We start from the raw sequence: 19,417 nt of genomic DNA on the forward strand, positions 1-19,417 counted from the left end.
CCTTATCCAGATAATTTTAGGCTTTTTGTTTTCTAAAAACTCAACTTTTTTTCTCTATCTATTCTTGGAAGGCATTTTCCTTTTTGTGGTTTAATCACATGCCAGAAACCTGGGCTATTTAACCTTCTCCTTTACCTCCTTTACCTTTATTGCCATAAAATGGTTTTATGTTTAATTATGATAAAATTTCCAAATACATTGGAATAAAGAAACCTACGAGAAAGGCTTTTGTACTAATATGCATTATAATTTTGCCTACAATCTATGACTGTTCCCATATTTTCCCTTGGACTGATCTACATTTTACAAGAAAATTTTCATGCAATTTAATGACTCAGCCTTGCTAAAAAGATTCCATTTGATAATGTCTCAGGATTCTTTGGATGTAAAACCCAGCATGATTTCAATCATATATAAAAAAAATTCCTCTCTTTTGTAGCAGAAATATACTCACAAAACCATCCATAGCCCATTTTTCCTCTTTCAACTTGCTTGCAGATGTATGGGAGGGTGCCTTAATGAGATATATGTGGAGCATTAGCCGAGCTTCCTGGCTTTTATACACTCCTGTAGAAAATAGTTTTAAAAATTCATATTTATGTTGACTTGAAAAATAATGTAATCTTTGAGAATAAACACATCATCTCTTGTCTTAAAGAAGAAAAGCATAGATACCAATTGTCAACATTGTTTGTTTAGAAAGATGGACTCTATTTTGAAACTATTTCCATAATCAGAAGATTTCAATAGAAACAGTATTTAACTTAGCCTGTAGAGAGGAGAGAAGGGAAACCCCATACACATAGCTGTTACTTCAAGCATTAGGCAGAATATTGACAGCAATCTGATTTGAAATGGAAAATATTGTTCTGAATCAGGAAGAGTGTATTTAAAGCTCACATCCTTACTTTCAATGTATATAATTTAGTTGTTACATAGAAAACGTGATAATAGGAACATCCAAACACAAATTCTATTCCAAAAGCCGCTGCTAAATTAAAAAACATAATAATAATTTGAAAATATTTTTACAATTGGATTGTTCTTCATCAGTTAGAACAGTCAGTTACAAAACAGTTTCTTCCATATAATGAGAAGACTTGTATGCACCCTTATTTACTTTGTAGACATAATTATTGACTCATTCTTATTCCTGCAGAATAATTATTTAGAAACCAAATATCATTATTTGTTGATCTGGAAAAGAAAATAAAATACCACAATATGTTTAGCGATTTCATCTTCCATGGGCAATGATTCCTAATTCACGTTTCTTGTGATCATGCCCAAATTGAAAAAACAAGTCTTCTCCACATTAAGGATTGGTGACTGCCCTATAGGAGATATCATTACATATAAATAATCTCTGAGCTAATGAGAAGACTTACATTTGTGTTAACACTGCACTGAGCTCAAATGAATGAGCCTTGGTGAGATGGGTTTATTCTATGCATAATTACAGCAAGCACAGGTGTCAAAATAAAACGAAGTAAAAATAGGTGCATCAAATGATGGAATGCAAACCAGTAAATTATGCAGGAGGAGGGAATTACTTTTCATTTGAGAAAACTACAAACTGAGTATAGGTGAATTCATCTTTCTAGCATGTAAATATATTTTTTGATCCATCCCTACTTCCCTAACCCTAAGATACCCTTTCAGTATATAAGATCTCATTGTTCTACCTGTAGAACAGGGAAATTAAAAAAAAAAAAAAATTAATTAACTAATGACATGCGTAATGCCTTTACACAGAGTGGAAAAGGGCATTTGGAATCACATTTGTGTCTATTTGAAGGAATCTTTTATTTGGAGAAGGAGTGTTTTGAGTTATAAAACACAGAGGTTTAATTTTCTAATTCTAAAAATACAAAATACTACACCTGCTGTTTCTAATTTCATCACAAAAACTACATGGATAAAATTAATACAATAGAAAAAATTCACAAACAACCAAGACAAGCATGGTTATCACTCAGAAAATATCCAGTCTACTCCCAAGCATGATTTTTCAAAGGACACCTACAAAATAATCTAACGGACAAACCTAGTGATAAAAATTCACCAGTCTTCTCAATACTGGGAAATAAGATCTCAGCAGAAACACAGATTCTGTGGCTCATTACACCCTTCCTGTAGACCATCCCTCTCAGCAAGCAGGAGATCAGCTCTAGCCAAATAGGCAAATCTGGAAGGCAGATTTTGCTTGGCTCTCTTGGCTCCTTCTATGATAAGGTGACTCAGTGGATGAAAGAAAGGCTATGAATGTGTCTCACTTAACTTTAGTAAAGCCTTTGACACCATTTCCAACAGAATTCTCCTGGAGAAACTGTTCATGAGGTGGACAGGTGGACTCTTCACTGAGTAAAAAGCTGACAGGCTGGATGAGCTCAGAGATTTGTGTTGATTAGTGTTACATTCAGTTGGTGGCCAGTCACAACTGGTGTTCCCCAGAGTTCAATGCTGTGGCCAGTCCTGTTCAATATCTTTATCAACAATCTGGATAAGATACTCTCAGTCAGTTTGCAGATGACACCATGTTGGGCAGGAGTGTCGATGTGCTGGAGGGTAGGGAAGGCTCTGCAGAAGGATCTGGACAGTTTGGATCAGTCAGGCTGCACTTGGGCCACAACAACCCCAGGCAACTCCAAAGGCTTGGGAGACCCTGGGGGTTGCTGGTCATGGCTAAACATGAGCCAGCAGTGAGCTCAGGTGGCCAAGAAGGCCAATGGCATAATGGCTTGTGTAATAAATAGGGTGGTCAGCAGCACCAGGGACGTGATCGTCCCCCCATATTCAGCAATGGTGAGGCCACACCTTAAATCCTGCATTCAGTTTTGGGCCCCTCATTACAAGAGAGACATGGAAGTGCTGGAGCATGTCCAGAGAAGGGCAGTGGAGCTGGAGAAGGGTCTGGAGCACAAGTCTTATGAGGAGAGTCTGAGGAAACTTGGATTGTTAAGTCTGGAAAACAAGGAGACTGATGGGAGACTACATCCTCTCTTCAACTACCTGAAAAGAAGGTAGTTGAAGGTGCCTTTTGGTACTTTTCTCAAGAGCAAGTGGTCAGATGAAAGGAAATGGCTTCAAGTTGTGCCAGCAGAAGTTTAGATTGGATCTCATGAAAAAATTCATCACTGAAAGGGTTGCCTGGCATTGGAACAGGCTGTCCAGGGAAGTGGTGGAGTCACCATTCCTGGACATATTTAAAAGACGTGTACATACAGCACTTCCACAGACATGGTCCAGTGGTGGATTCGGGAAGCATTAGGTTAACTTGATTATCTTAGAAGCCTTTGTAGACCTAAACAATTCTGCGATTCTAACTTTCTTTTTTCTTACTTAGTAAACCTCACAAGTATCAGCCCTAGTTTCTTTCCATGTTCCTTAGGTATTCTAGGTCAACATATGGCTACTGTGGAGAAATTTTACAATTAAGAATTAAGAAAATCTCAGGAACAGTACTTGAAGTTTATTTAAAATGTTTTAAAGAGAAACGTGATAATTAATATAATTCTTTTACTCCTTATTGACTATTAACTCATTATAAAATATAAAACATGAAAAAGTTAAAAACAAAAACAAAAAAAAAGGGAACAAGGGAAGGAAAGAGGTGGAAAAATCCCTACATTTGAAAAGGAACTGAAATGCCATGCAAATTTCTTTGATAAGATAATAAAATTTAAGTTATGAAGGACGTTACAGGAAATTGCATGTAAGACAGAAAAAAAAAAAAAAAAAGGAAATTTGTTTTCCTTAACCCATACCTGATAGCAGCAATTCCATATTGCTGTTTGTAAGTGTTGCATTTACTCTTCCTGAAGTTGCATTGAAACTGGTGACTGTCAAAGTCATGGGCTGCTTCTTGCTTTTGTAATTGTAAGATCCTTTCCATATATAATTTTGGGCAAATACATCATCAGGAACTATGCAAACAAAAACGTGTTTCAATGCATTTTTCAATATCTAGTACTTAAAAAGTCAAATAACCAACAAAATGTATGATAAATATTAACATTTTCTTTCCTTTACTCTTTATATATATACTAGCCAAAATTTTCAGATATAAAATATAGAAACCTGGCATGAACTTTTATGAAATGTATTTGCACTGAAGAACACAACCACAACTACATCTTAATTTGCTTTTTCCCTAAAATATGGGCCTGTCCAGAGTTAGCCAGTTTCACAAATTCTAAAATCTTTAACCAGAAGGTCATATACCACTCACTGTTGAATAAATTCTATGCCAGCATAGACAGGTAGAGACATATGGCTAGCTTAGAATTTTGCAGAATTAGTATCTATTTAGATATCAAAATTTTCATAAGCATTTTCTTTAAATTACATGAAATATTATAAGAATTTTATTTATTAACTACTCGATTTTTCTAATGAAGAAATATATAAGAAGTTTTGTGTTGTCTTCAAATGCTTAAAAATATTATGAGCTTCACCAGGAGAAAAAAAATTAACTAATTAAAAAATTAAAACAGTTCATAGTCTGCTGGGAAATAAATATGCTAGACTCATGCCCTAACATTTGATACTTATCATTAGCAAACTGAAAAATTATTCTTTTAAGTAACTTTATGTCAGCAACAAAAAAACCCCATCAAAATAACAAAAAGCTACCTATGATGTAAGAACTGTTATATGCAAATCTTTAAAATCTTAATATGAGATACCTTTCAAACAATTAAATTAAAAGCGATTTAGGATGGGCTTATTACACTTTCTAAAGTAATGTATCAGAGTTATCCCTATAAGATTCATTATTTAAAATCTGCGCTTTCACATTATTTGAAGTAATTCACACCGAACTTAAAGCTCTGTGTTCATGTGTGCATTGGCATCTCATGTCAGATAAGAGAGAAGAATCTTTTGCCCTTGTCTCACTCAGGATACCCCCAAATCCAAGACTGGGGGCACACTGGAATACCCACAGTTTTCCTTCATCATTTATTTTATTCAACACAAAGACAGGTCTTCTCCATGGAGGGTAAAGGAGCTTTCCTAGTTTTTCTGTCTCTGTACGTGCATGTAGATTTGTATATGTTTCTTGAAAAAACATGTAGATACTGGACCTACAAGCAAGGAAACTGCGTGGTGGAAATGCTCTGATGCTGTTTATTTATAATCAACCTGAAATATAACCTTTCCTACTTTTAGGAAAAATGATCTTTGTGTGCTATATTGACAGTTAATTGGGATTGCACAAAATGAATGAAAATTTTCTGAATTAAAAAATTGATATGTACCATTCAGCAGCACATCATTGAAAAACATTGTTTTGAACCAGTGCACAAAATGTTAAAAAAGTGCCCCCAAATCCCCATATGCTAACGTACTACTTTTAAATCTTATTCATGATCAGAAGAAATTCACTAGGTTTATTATAGTCAAAGGTTAATATTAGTTAAGGAGACTGCTCTTTTCAAAAAATCGCTTCAGTGGATAGAGAGCTTTTCTTGTCAGAACATCCAAATATGGTCTTCAGCAAATCTGTTAAAACTGGAGAGTTCATCTAGAATTGGAGAGATCATCTTGTCTCAGCTAAAATTAGAGTTTTTTCCTAAAGGCTAAATTTAAGGCTAATACTAAGTATTTAGGTAAAGCAATTTAAATTTGCAATATGTAAAGAGGAAAACTGCAAAACATCTTTAAATTATTTCAAGGTTAGTATGGTTTCTAAATAGGTAAATTGCATAGAATCTTACACAGAACACAGTGACCTCAGTGAAACCAATAAAACTCTCATTACATAACAGAAATAATATATAGATATAAATTATACCATAGGGTAGATGGACTTCAAAATTAGGGAATAATTTAATTATCTTTCCCCCTTTGTCAATCTAATGCCTAATCTAATATCCTTCACACATTCTAGACCACTCAGTACAATCTCACTAAACAGATCCTCACTCTTTTTTCTACAGAAATTATTTATAACTATATAAACCTTGGAGTACTTACCACTTAGTTTGGGACTTGGTGTTCCCAATGCTGGTCTGGGATCCTTCACTAATATTTTAGAACCAGCTGTTAAAAAAGAATAAATGATATAAAGATGAATCAGGAGCAAAATGTTACTCAGAAACAAAGAAAAAATTTTCCATCATGGAATTTATTGGTTAAAAAGCATATAGGACAATGTTTAAAACTCAAATACAAATGAGATTTCAGTTGGCATCAAACCTTAGTATCACAGGAGCACTTGCACACCAATTTACACTGTCCCCTGATAGCCCCCTAAATGAGGCCCCTGGATTCTATTAAGTCATTTTTCAGCAGTCAGACAGTGCAGGGCTTCACTTCAGAATCCATGTTTCAGAATTTACAGCCGTGAACCATGCACCTAATATGTGAGATGGCTTCTAATATAGCATCTAATCCTGGCTATGCCACTTGGATTAGGAGCAGTGAACAGTGCATTGACTGCAATGTGGGACCAAAAAGTGAAGACAAGCATAACAAAGGGAGCTTGAAATTGTTTCTCTCCAGGACTTAAACATCTTCAACAGCACTGAGTGAGACATCTTGTGTCCAAGACTGAAAACCCATAGGTGCTGCCTTGTAATACTGAAAGAAAAGGTCCCTGATTCTTTAAAGGGGAAGGGAAGGGAAGGGGAGAGAGAGAGAAAGAGAGAAAGAAAGAGAGAAAGAGAGAAAGAGAGAGAGAAAGAGAGAAAGAGAGAAAGAAAAGAGGCTGTCCACAGTATCTCCAACTGCTCAGCTGATATGAGAACTGGAATTGGGAAAATATAATTTCTTCTCTGCTTAGACCAGGAACTCTCCCGCCACTGAAGATGATGAACTAAATGCACTAGGACATTATAATTTCCTGGAGATGTAGTTATTTATTTTTGAAGAAACTAATTTGGATTCACTGGAACATAAAGAAGACAAATAATTCTCTCTCTTAATGTAAAATATTCTCATGTAGCACTAGACTCAATTCCTTGCTCCAACCGTGATTTCAATATTTTTTATTTTTGGTCTTGGCCTTGAACCCAGGCCTTTCCTCTCCAATCCATGTTCTAAAAATACACAAGAAAACAAACTACCTTCCCCCTGATATGAGTATTTTTCTGCATAAAAAGGAAAATTTTGTAAGAAGAGCTGAGAATAATTTTTTTGAGAATAAATTTTAGCTTTTTCAAAAGGTCTTTTCTTGTCATGTATGTTAAAACTATAAAGAAGCAAGGATGGGGGTTGAAACACAACCTAAGGTTCTCATGGACTGTTACTTCTGATAGATTAACCTCTATTTCCTCTCTGTTTTGAAAGAATCTTACTGATGTACATTGTTGACCTGGAGGGCATGGTTCAACAGCATATGCTTTCTGACTACGTTAAGTTCAGGTTAGAAATATCTGCATCACACTTTCCAGTTGGGCTTTAGCATAAAAAGATGATGACTCAATTTGCCTTGTCGAGTTGAATAAATTTCTAGTCAAGTCCACAACTGAGGTTTGAAACACAAAATAAAACTTAAATACAAATGTGAGATACAAATCCAAAATTAAAACCAGTTAACTATGAAGTTTAAGTTTCTAGGTCCAGATATTTGAGTAGGACTTTCAAGAATTAAATTTTGTATTTAAAGGATAAAATTCTAGTTTAATTCCCTACACATCCTTTTAGAGCTCTCGGCTCCAAACATTTTATTCCTTTTTATCCATTTACAAGTTATTTGTGTGAAGTTTACAATTAGAGGCGAACAACTTCTTTCAACAGTAGCAGCAGCAGAAAATTCTTGAATCAAAATACAATCTATAATTCACATCTGGCCTAGCATAATACTTTCCACTATTGAACAAGTCATAAGCTTCCTGGCTGCTAGCTTTCTAGCCTTTTCCCAAAGCTCTGCTTTATTTTCCCCCAGCATTTGCCTGGCACGCAATTCCAGGACACCTGTTTTTTAGTAATACAAACTATTCATTTCCTATTTCCATTCCAAGTAGCAGTGTTTGGCTAAAAAGCCTTTGAATGCCTCTGTAAGAGCCCTGGGGATAACCACATCTGAAACATTAGGTAACAGTAATCTAAAAAGGCCTTTAATTATTCAGGAAATAAAATTCCAAACAGTTCCTACACTTGAGTATATTCCTTATCTTACATGAAAACCACCTTTCCCACCATGACTTGGCTATGGTGTTTTTCATGTCCTACTATGACAAAGTGGGTAGTAAAAATTAAAAACAAAATTAAAGCTTGGAAGAGCAAGGACAAAGCAGATACATTTTGTTTTCTAGTAGTATACAAATACTAGTATATAGTAGTATACAATTCCTTACATAAAAATATAAAATAATAACAAACCCTATGGATTAATTTCACTCAGTGACTTGGACATCTTTTTGGACTTTAGGCATCTTTCTCAAATATTACTACAGAATCATTCCATCGTTTAAGTTGGAAAAGACTTCTATGATCCTACAGTACAATAGCTAACCCAACACTATCAAGATCTCCACTGCATTATGGCTCTAAATGCCACATTGAAACATCTACCTCCACCACCTCCCCAGGCAGCCTGTTCCAATGTTTGACAACTCTTCCTAATTTTTTCCTAAAAAATTTTAATATTGTCCAACCTAAGCCTCACCTGGCACAGCTTTAGGCCATTTCCTCTCATCACTTGCTAATTTGAAGAAGAGACCAACACTCACCCTGCTACAGCCTGTTTTCAGGTAGTTATAGAGAGCAATAAGGTCTCCCCTCAGCACCCTTTTCTCCAGGATAAAGACCCCCAGCTTCCCTAGGCTCTCCTCATAAGACTTGTGCTGCAAACCTTTCACCAGCTTCATTCCTTTTCTTTGGGAACAGTCCAGTACGTCAATATCTTTCTTGGAGTGTGGGGTCCAAAACTGCACACACTATTCAAGGTGTGGTCTCACCAGTACCAAGTACTGAGTGACCACTAAGCAGGTCACTTTGTTATAGGAGATTTGGTTCATCAAGCAGGACTTGCCTTTCATAAAAAAAACATGCTGACTGGGCCCAATCAAATTGTTGGCGTTCATGAACCAACTGCAAGTAAAGAAAAGTACTGAAATATAACAGACAGATGGCAGATGCAGCAGGAAACAGAAGAGCTTACCTTCACAAACAGGAACCTTCCCAGTCCATGTGCCATCAGACCTACAGGCTCTGTGCTCTGATCCTCCTGCCAAGAAGAAGCCTGGCTGACAAGTGTAAATCAATGTATAACCAAGTGACGGAAGATCCATTCCTGCAACATTGGCATGACTTGGTGTTTCTGGTTGTTTACAGCTGTGAGCTACAAAGGAAAGATAAAATATCCTTCTGTCAAAACGGAGAAAACATTTCTGAAAAGATGATATATGCCTATTCTGACAGTTAACTAACAAAGTAAAAAATCAATAGAAATTACATATTAATATTTTTAATTCACATTATAAATTACTGTATAGTCTATAAAATACCACAAGTCTGTAAATACACTCTTAAACATGGAACTTTAAATTCCAAGGGATCAAGAACAGACTTAAATGCATTTGCATGAACAAAATTATTTTCTGCATATGAGAACAGAAATAGCACACATCATGCAAGACTTTAAAGCAATCATGGCTTGTGACTTACATCACTTATGAAATCTATGTAGAACTGTATAACAGTAAGTAAATGGTCAGTTGGAAAACACTATGGAAGGTCAAGGAGAAATTGAAGGTGAGTCATAAATATCAGAAAAATTAAGTTACCATTTCTAATGTCATATGAAGCGTCTTGTATATTTAACAATCATCAGACTGTAGGATTTATGTGTTGTCTCAAAGACAGCACACCCCCAAGAGCAGAATTCACCTTTCAACACATTAAACTACTGATTTACTGTTTGCTTAAGATTAATGCTAGCACCAACTGAAATAATAGTAATGCTGTTTTCTTCTGTGGATTTGTTCTCCATTCACTGAAGTGATTCTAAAGGGTCAGACCTTAACAAGGTAAGACTGTTTCCAGAAAAATACAGCTGATTAACTGAACTAGAAAAATTAACCATGATCTTATAACTTCAGTGAATTATCATTTACCAAAGTAAAAAAGATCTATGAAATGAAGTGCTGCTGTCTATACTCTAAAAAGATTTTCTCTCTTTCAGATTCAAAAATTTCCAGCTGAAAACACTTCCCTCCCCCATCTTAAAATACTGTGACTCCTTGGCTGGGAAACAGTTCAAACTCTTTACTAGAACTGATTTTAATTATATGCTTTCCTGAATATTTTAGAATAGGGCCTTCTGATATGTCCTGTTCTCATCACCTCCTCTCTGAGTTGGAAGGGTTGCACTCTCTTAAACGGAAATTGACTTTGGATGAAGATCTGCCAACTGCCAATTTTCTCTCTCTCTCTCTCTCTTTTTTTTTTTTTTTTCCCTATTGTTTATTGTACAAAAATTAACTCAAAATCATATTTCTAGCTGCTGTAATCTAGTAATGCAAATTCCTGTTAATTTCTGTTATTAACTTTCAGCTAATAAAGTCATATAGATTAACTTTATGACAATGTCACTGCAGCTAAATAATCTAGATTTTTTTAAATCGAGAAAAGGAAAAAAAAATCATTTCTTACGTATGCATTCTGGCTGGATTCCACTCCATGTAAGATCAGGAAGGCAAGTTCGTGTTGTTGAACCATGGAGCAGGTGCCCTTTTTTACACTGAAATTGGACAACATTTCCCACCTGTTGAAAAGTAGAAAACACAGTAATATTGTTATGAGTAACCATCAGCTGGGATATTTTTTTCCTAAATTTGATCACTCCTTCACATAATACAGACTTGATAATTTGTGATTCTCTTTGTCTGGAAAGTAAATTAATTTCACAGAACAATTTGATATGAAATAAAAAATTGCTTCGTTCTCAGTAGAATTACTGTCCCCCCTAAAATTAGATCCTCCATGGAAGCAAATCGAATCCTCATCTTCTGTGGTCTCTCTAGTGTGCTGCTTTGGGCCTGGAACAGTTGATGAACTGTGAGTTTGGAAACAAAGTTTATGGTGCCTTCCCCACTCTGGACCAAAGGAGAGACAAATGGGCAAAATTGCCACAAAAAAGGTGAGTCACAAAATTGAAATGGATATTAGATTTTGCTGGATTTTTGTTGAACTAGATTCTCCTTTGGGGAATGCTGGAGATATTCACAGGTTATAATGAGAAATATTTGATTAGAATAGACGGGGATGGTCAACAACACTGTCTCATGCTTCAGAATGTTCCTATATTTTAATTTTGTTTTTTGATGAGAGGAGGTAAAGAATAACAGCTCTTTGTACCACTGATAATAGAAACTGGAGCACAACTACATAATTTACAATAGCAATTCATCTGAGATTAGCTTTTAATTATTATCCTTATTAAGGGTATGTGTTGCATAAAAAGGAAAATAGAATTCTTACAGTTTCTGCACAAACATAAAGTGGAATAACTTGTTCAGCATGTCCAGTCATGGTGAAATTGATGAAAATGCAAATAATTCTTAGTTTCCATCAAAAGCGAGGAAATTAGATTAGAAGTACATCATTTAGAGAGTATTGTATTACGTACTGTGGGTGGTTAACTCAAATATTAAGGTGCATAGATCGTATCTACTCTTCTGCAGTGACCTGTATTAATATATTTATCAACTCATGTTTAAACAAGAAGTTGAAAACTTTAAACTATCTGTGACAGCACATTTAGAGTTCTAGTTTGGGTTTGATTTTTAATTATTTTGTTTAAATGCATAACACTTGATTCAGACTGGTGCTCAAAGATAAAATGTGGATTATTTCCTGATAGTTTTGTACTGGGAAACAGCATTTCACTCCTACAAGTATTCATCTGAAACTTTATAGAACTATTCCATTTCAGCTCAAGTTTCTCATCAGAATGAAATTTAATAATAACCCATGAACTACAGATAGTAGCTCATCAACACAAGATGCGATTTAAAATTCATCTCCCTTTATTTTGCTCTTTTCTGTGCTCGCTGAACTATGTAATTACTTTTAAAAGATTTTGAAGGAAATACACTAAATCACTTGCATGGTTAAGCACAAAGTAGTAAAATACTACAAATTTTAGAAATTGCTCCAAGTAGCTATAGAAACTTTTTTTTTTTCTGTGTGTGGTAAAGATCTAGTTAAAACAATCAACATCAATATATTGCTTTAAAAAAGTACTAGCCTTAAGAAAGGTGTGTTCATATGACTACATCACTGGACATTAAAGCACTACAGATACCATTTTCCTGGACTTCTGTTAAGCTTTTCAAAAGTATCCCCCCACAACATCCCTCTCTCTAAATTGGACAAAGATGGATTTGACCAGTGGACTGTTAGATGGATAAGAAAGTGATTGGACAGTCACAACCAGAGGGTAATCAACATCTCAGAATCCCAGTGGACATCAATGACACATAGTGTCCCTCAGGGTTCAGTATTAGAACCAGTGTTATTTAATATCCTCCTTAATAACACAGGTGAAGGGATTGAGTGCACCCTCAGCAAATTTGTGGATGACACCAAGCTGTGTGATATGGGTGACACATCTGAAGGAAGGGATCCATCCAGAGGGACCTGGAAAATCTTGAGAAGTGTCCCATGAGAACATCCTGGGGTTTAGTAGGACCAAGTTCAAGGTTCTGCATTACACCTTATAGTAGGGGTGGGTAGTGATCTGAGCAGAGCAGCCCTGCTGAAAAGGCCTTGGGGGTGCAGGTGGATGAGAGGCTGGACATGACCCAGCAATGTGCACTTGCAGCCCAAAAAGCCACTTGTATCCAGAGATACATCAAAAGCAGTGTGGGGCAGCAGGTCATGAGAAGTGATTCTGTCCTTCTACTCTGTTTTGGTGACACCTCACCCAGAGTCCTCTGTCCCATTTTGATGTCTCAGCACAAGAAAATCATGGACATGGAGGAAATCCAGAGGATGTTCTGAGGGATTCTCCTATGAGGAAAGGCTGAGAGAACTGTTTATTAAGCCTGGAAAAAGAAGGCTTCATTCAGACCTAATTGTGGCCTTCCAGTAACTGAAGGAAGCCAGTAAGAAACAGAGAGAGGGACTATTTACAGGCACATGAAGTTATAGGACAAGGGGGAAGAGATTCAAAAGACAGTAGATTTAGACTAGATAGGAGGAAGTTTTTTGTTGTGAGGGTGGTGAGAGGACATGACTCCCAGAGAAGCTGTTGATGGCTCATACCTGGCTGTGTTCAAGGACAGGCTCTAAGCAACCTGGTCTACCACAAGGCAGATCAGGCAGAGGGGCTGAACCTTGATTATTTTGAAGATCCCTTTAAACCTAAACCATTCCATGATTTTATGGTTTCACAAGAAACACAATCTTTATATATGTAAGCACCAAAGCAGCTTCAAAAATGCAGCAGTTGCCTAAGGGATGATGTTTAAGAAGTGCTGCCATGCTGCCCAAGATTACAAATAAATGAAAAAAATACTACAAGTAATACTTAATAACAACATATTGTATTAATTAATTATATAGGATATGTATAGTAATTATTAAACAAATAAAAGTAATTTTAGAAAGTTTTGTGGTCTACTTTGCATTATTCCTGTGTCAGAGGCACCAGGTGGCGCCACAATACAGTATTCGATACTCAAAAAATTTCCCAGTCCTGAGATGTTCAGATATGTCCTAATTTTCATTCTACTGCTCAAGTAGAAGTATTAGTACTCTGGGCAACATTCAGAGTTTTTATCCAATAAATAAAAGAAGAATAGTGCTTGATCCTGTCTGTTTTATAACTGCCCTCTCTATTGTGTCAGTTATAGCTTGGATATTCCCAAAATTAACATCATAATTAATGTTTTTCTTTTTTGTTTGTTTTGCTAAACCCCAAAGAGTGTATATTTGTTATTCTCTAACAGGAGAAATACCAATCTGAGAAGAAAATGCATAAATATCAACATGCATTTATTTATGAAGTACTCCAGATAATTTTTTCACCAAATAAGATTATAAGAATATATAACCATTATACAAATAATAAGCCATTATCCGTCTTATTTCTTATATTTCTTATAGGAATAGGAGATACTTATAAGTCTCATGAGTTACTCTACAAACAATTTCTTTTACTTAGATTTCAGTTCACCAAAGAACATGAAGTTACCCTGGTAAATTTCTCCATCCCCAGCAATTTGTGCAAAAGAACTGAGAAGCTAAGGGAATGCCAGTTATTTGTCTTCAGTAGCATCACATTTTAGGTGAATGAAAACATACTCCTGAAGTCTCCGCTATATCTGTAGTTTGGTACCCCACTAATACATCATTGCCCTTACAACAGGGTTTTGAGTTTGCAATACCACTGGGCAGAAGCTTGACAGGCTTCCTTTGTCTGAAAGAGTCTTGAGCTGCCTGGAGTTTTGTCTTTGTTCCAGTTTTGTTTTGATTTGTTTCTAATCTTGCTTTAGTTGTAAAATTTAAATTTCATGTGATCAGCTAGCTATGACCAGGTTTTATGCCTTTCTTTGTCTTTGTATGGTACAACCACAGATTTATATCCATAGCAGAAAAAGGGAATCTAGTATGTGCAAAATGAGCTATTTCCCACTAATGTGATGCAGTACAGAGAAATATAGGCCTGGTGCTGGAACGACAGCAAAGCCCTTGAGGAATGCAGACAACAGAATGCTGTGAAGAAGACTACAGTGTGACTATGATAAAACACAGTCTTAGCACTGGAGATCCTGTTGCTACAAACAACTCACCCTTAAGGACATACAGACCTGGACAGAATCATCTTTCAGAGGTAAAAAAAGAAAAGCTATCTAACATAGGTGAAATGTACTTTATAGTATAGATTGAAACATGACGTGTATAATAATGAGCTGTGGTGTCAGTGGCATAAAAGTGTGTTAGAAACATTACAAATAACCCCAGGTGAAAAAAAAAAAAAAAAAAAAAATTAATATTTGTGCCAGTGAAGCCTTCCAGACTGTGACACTAACAACAGAGACCTCAGGACAATGAGAAGCAGGAAGATACATGGTGTCTGGTATGGCTTAAATCGCATTTTCATTGGTGCAGCAGTGGTGCCACCTGTGCTATTGGGGACAGTTATGTGGTGGTAGTAAAGCACTTATCTTGGAACTTCATCCTACAATTCAATCAACACAGAAGTTTTTATAAGCATTACATTCACAGAAGAAGATTATTTGCAAGGCTGCTCAACACCTGCAGATCAAGTTTCATATAGAATTTCACAAGATAAAACCCAAGAACTAGCAGAGGGCTACCACTGTTGCATTGTGCCTATTTTCCTTTTTTAAATTAAGACTGCTCCTTGACTCAATTTAGGCTTCAATATAAGGGAAGATACCTGAATTTCTACAAAACTTGTTGGAAAAGTATGAGAAGTAATAAATCTTATATATATGACTGACTGGTCGGAGCAGTTCTAAACTGTTCCTTCAATTCAGTAGTACCTTGTGTTACAATAGCTTATGGTGAAAGTGCTATAACCACTTTTCTATGTTTCTAGCAATACAGCTGAAGAAGTATTTCAAACCCCACAGTTTCTTTTAAAAGAGTGATTTATTTTCCAGATTACAGATGAAGTCAGCATTCACTAAGTTCTAAAGCTATTTTGTCTTCATTGTAACACAGTGCTAAAGTAGATCTGTCAAATAAAACTGGCTCAGATGAAAGATAAACATCCTAGAAATATGTAATCATAACAATTAAAGCAGATAATGCTACTCGTTTCCATGCCATATCAGATATCCAAGTACCACTAAACTGGTGTTTTGATATTATTTGAGCACATAAGAAACTAATCTGCTTCTGCCTGAAGAATTCAACACTGAACAATAAAATCAGTGCAAAATTCTGTCTCCTCTTTTTCTAAAAAGTTCTTATTTAATAGTTGAAACATCATTCAAATGTGACGTGTGGATATTTGTTAGTGAAGGTTCCAGAAGGTCAGGTTTAAATACACCTTTCAGTCAAGCCTAGAATTATCCTGTGTTTGCCTGAACTTTCAGTGCAATCAATGAGATAGGAAAACAGATAATCAAGAGTAGGGGAAAAAACAGGAACAAAACAATGGTGCTGTGGAAGTTCATAACTTGATGTCAGTATTGTGAAAAGCAAGTGTCAGTCAGTGATTCTTGTCAGATAAAAGAGGAGTTAGTGCCAAAAGTAATTAAAACAGGATTCCACATATGAAGACTCGAATTTTAAGTGTAAGGCTACAGTTTGGGGTTTTTTTTTTATGAGACAGAGAAATAAATTTAAACCTTGACAATTAAGTCAATTAAGTTACCCTATTATTATTAGTTTAAATATGAAGTATTTAAAAGAGCTAAACCAAAACAAACAAAACCCCTAACAAAACAACCCCCCCCCACATCTGTATTTTGAAACAATTTAGAATTATTCTTTACCTTCCTGCTAGGGATAGAAGCAAAAAATCAGTATTATCCCACTCACACAGGTAGTTAATTACAGCATAATATACCTTAATTTACAATATTTTTGTGTTTTTAAAGGAGTCATAATGTTTTACAATATATGATAATGCAGGATTTCTTTCTGGGATCTACAGACAATAACTTGTCTATAACCAATCATTTTCACAATTGTTTCCACCCAATCAAGACCTAAGCTCAGCTTCATCTGTATGAATGATACTTCTACCCTATTACATATTAACTAAGCAATCAGAGTAACCAGAAGTTGCCTATCAATCAAATCAAATTCAGTGCATGAACATGAGAATAAGTTGCTGTTGCTGCAGCAACACACATCTTAAACACTGGGCACTAATCTTATATTTGTTTACAACTTTTTAAATTTTTTTTTAGACTTTATATTGCTGTAAACTCTGCCAGCCAGCACTTGCTCTTTACAAATAATTTGTCAATTGACATTTTGCTTGATATTTTTTTACCGTTCCATGCTAGCTGTGAGTGATATTTTACACACAACTGCAGCATAAATGAGAGACTGCATTAGCTTCTTCAATTAAAATCCATTAATATGTGAGAGAAACTGTGACATAAAATTATAGAAAATGCTTAATAAATTATTTATTTGATATGTAGTTGGATAAAGAGTTGTCCTCTAACATAATACTGTATTATAACCAAACAAAGTTAGCCTAAGGTCTGCCCCTGCTCACCTGATCTTGACACAAAGCAGCACTAACAGTCCCTAGAGAAAACTTTGACAATTTTATTATCACTTGCATATGATTGTGATCTAGCACAATCTGAAAACAAAAATATTGCTAAAAACCAAGCCTGAGTAGTAAAGCATAAAGGCCACCAAAAGGATAAACCAAAAAAATTTTTGACCATGAAACTTTGAAAAATCTTTAGCTACGATTTGCTTTTAAAAACTAATTTAATTTTGTAAATTTGTTCAAATTTCACTCTGCCCTTTCTTGCATTTCCAGCAAACTGCAGTTTTTATTCACCTGCTACTAGACAGAGATCTCATACAGCTGTGGAGGTGCTAGATACTCTTCTATTCATTCCTCTTCATGTGCCTGGAGCTCTCAGCCCTGACACCAAACATGGATGTCACAGGATAGATCAGGCTCTCTCTTTGTTCACAAGATTCCTAGTAAATTATAAGGTACATTTTTGCATCTCTAAACTGTTCACTCACGAAAACATCTCTCTGACATCAGTCTTTTGTGTGAATCAGAAAATCAGTAATTCAAAATAATTTTCAGTTTCACAATTTTTTTTTGCAACAACAACATATGCAAGCACCATTTGCCACAACACAGTCTCATATAAAATGTGGCCAACAGTCTCCTGGGAGGCATCAGGCAGACTATTGAAAACAGGTCAAGGGAGGTGCTTCTTCCCCCCTGCTAGCCCCAGTGAGTCAGAAGTGAGTTCTGGCTTCACTGCTGGGCTCACTAGTGCAAGAGAGACAAGGGCAATGCTATACTGAGTCCAGTGATGGGCCACAGAATTGGTTAAGGGACTAGAGCATCTGAAATACAAGGAGTAGCTGAAAGACTTGAGGTTATCCAGTCTGCAAAAAAACCCCAAACCTTGGGGCAAGACAAGCAACAGAAGCAGACTTTTCTTAAGTGGTGCCCAGAGACACAATAAGAAAGAGGTGTAAATTGAAACAGGAAATTCTCTTTAAAACTAAGGAAAAAAGTGTTCATTTTGACTGTATAGATGATCAACTTGGAACAGGATGCCAAGAGGCACTGCTGAGTCTCCATCCCTGCAAATATTCAAAACCACCTGGAGACAGCCCTCCAGGTTGCTGACCCTTTTTTGAGAAGGGAAGTAGACTAGAAGTTCTCCTAACATGGCTGTGACTCCATAATTCATTTATGGTTCCAAACAGATTTTTCTCAGGAAAAAAAAGTCGTTTTTTTAGAGTATGTAAACACTTGCATTTTGGCACACAGTATATGCAGTTTTGAGGAGAGAAAGACTATTTAATAAATTGCAGAGAGCACTTATATAGTGTCAGGAGATACTGAAAGCCTTCAAGGTGTAATCAAGTGGAACTTGATCAAAAGTTTTTCATATTGTGCACTGTTGAGAGAGACACAGAGTTAGTGTAATCCAGCAGGTAGAAATAAGGACACATAGCAACACAGCAGCAAATAACTCTTACAGAAGCAGTCTTTGAACCTCCATTTAGATGTTTCTAGACTTTGAGGTGGTATAAAATATTAAAAATATGCAAGTTAATTTAAAAAATATACTCTACCTGGTAGCCAAATGTGTTATTTTGTGACCCATGCCTTGGGACTCCTGGATTTTCACATGCTGTGCGAGTAGGTTCTAAAAAAATTGCAATATATTAAATACAAAGAAATTGCAGTATTTTAATTAAATACATGAGCATATGAAAAAATAAAGCTTGTTCAGCAACATGCAATAAGCCAATCACAAGCACAAAAATAAAGTGATTTGATTCTTAAAGAGTATGGGATAACACCAAGATGATTCAAAATAACCGAAAAAGCCTAGATGGACTTAGCAAGAAGAGATATAATAAACATTGAAAGAAATTTCAATACATGGGCATAATCATACCTATGCATCGAGGAGAAGAACCACTCCATGTCCCATCTGCTTGGCAAATCCTGGTGCTAGAGCCAACCAAAATGAAAGGAGGGTTGCAGCTGAAAGAGACTTCTGACTGATAGATGAAGCTTTTGCCTTCTCTTTTCCCCTGAGCAGGTACTCCAGGGTCACCACAAAACTTTGCTGTGAAAAAAGACATGATAGAAATGGAATGTGGCATTTATTAAAACAAAACAAAACAGAACAAAACAAAACAAAAAAACAACACTTAGCTGAACTAAGTGAAGAAATTACTCCAACTTTTGTATTTATCTTATTAAACACAGATCAAATATGGAAATTTTTAATAGGAATTCAGAGAGACTAGA

The 19,417-nt window shown here is 35.7% G+C and overlaps 1 protein-coding gene across 3 annotated transcripts in view; it reads right to left on the bottom strand.

The window, feature by feature from the left end:
- Positions 1-19,417, bottom strand: part of CSMD3 (CUB and Sushi multiple domains 3) — a gene marked incomplete at its 5' end in the record, with an annotated part of 578,503 nt that overhangs the window by 5,537 nt on the left and 553,549 nt on the right. For all 3 annotated transcript variants that reach the window (XM_083859670.1, XM_083859669.1, XM_083859668.1), the window contains 7 exons: positions 455-567; positions 3,768-3,926; positions 5,980-6,045; positions 9,110-9,289; positions 10,603-10,714; positions 18,730-18,803; positions 19,059-19,232. In XM_083859670.1, the coding sequence (XP_083715796.1) occupies positions 455-567; positions 3,768-3,926; positions 5,980-6,045; positions 9,110-9,289; positions 10,603-10,714; positions 18,730-18,803; positions 19,059-19,232 (878 nt within the window). The remainder of the gene's footprint in view (positions 1-454; positions 568-3,767; positions 3,927-5,979; positions 6,046-9,109; positions 9,290-10,602; positions 10,715-18,729; positions 18,804-19,058; positions 19,233-19,417) is intronic.

The sequence above is a fragment of the Zosterops lateralis genome, assembly GCF_965231275.1.
Source record: "Zosterops lateralis genome assembly, chromosome: 1".
NCBI lineage: Eukaryota > Metazoa > Chordata > Aves > Passeriformes > Zosteropidae > Zosterops > Zosterops lateralis.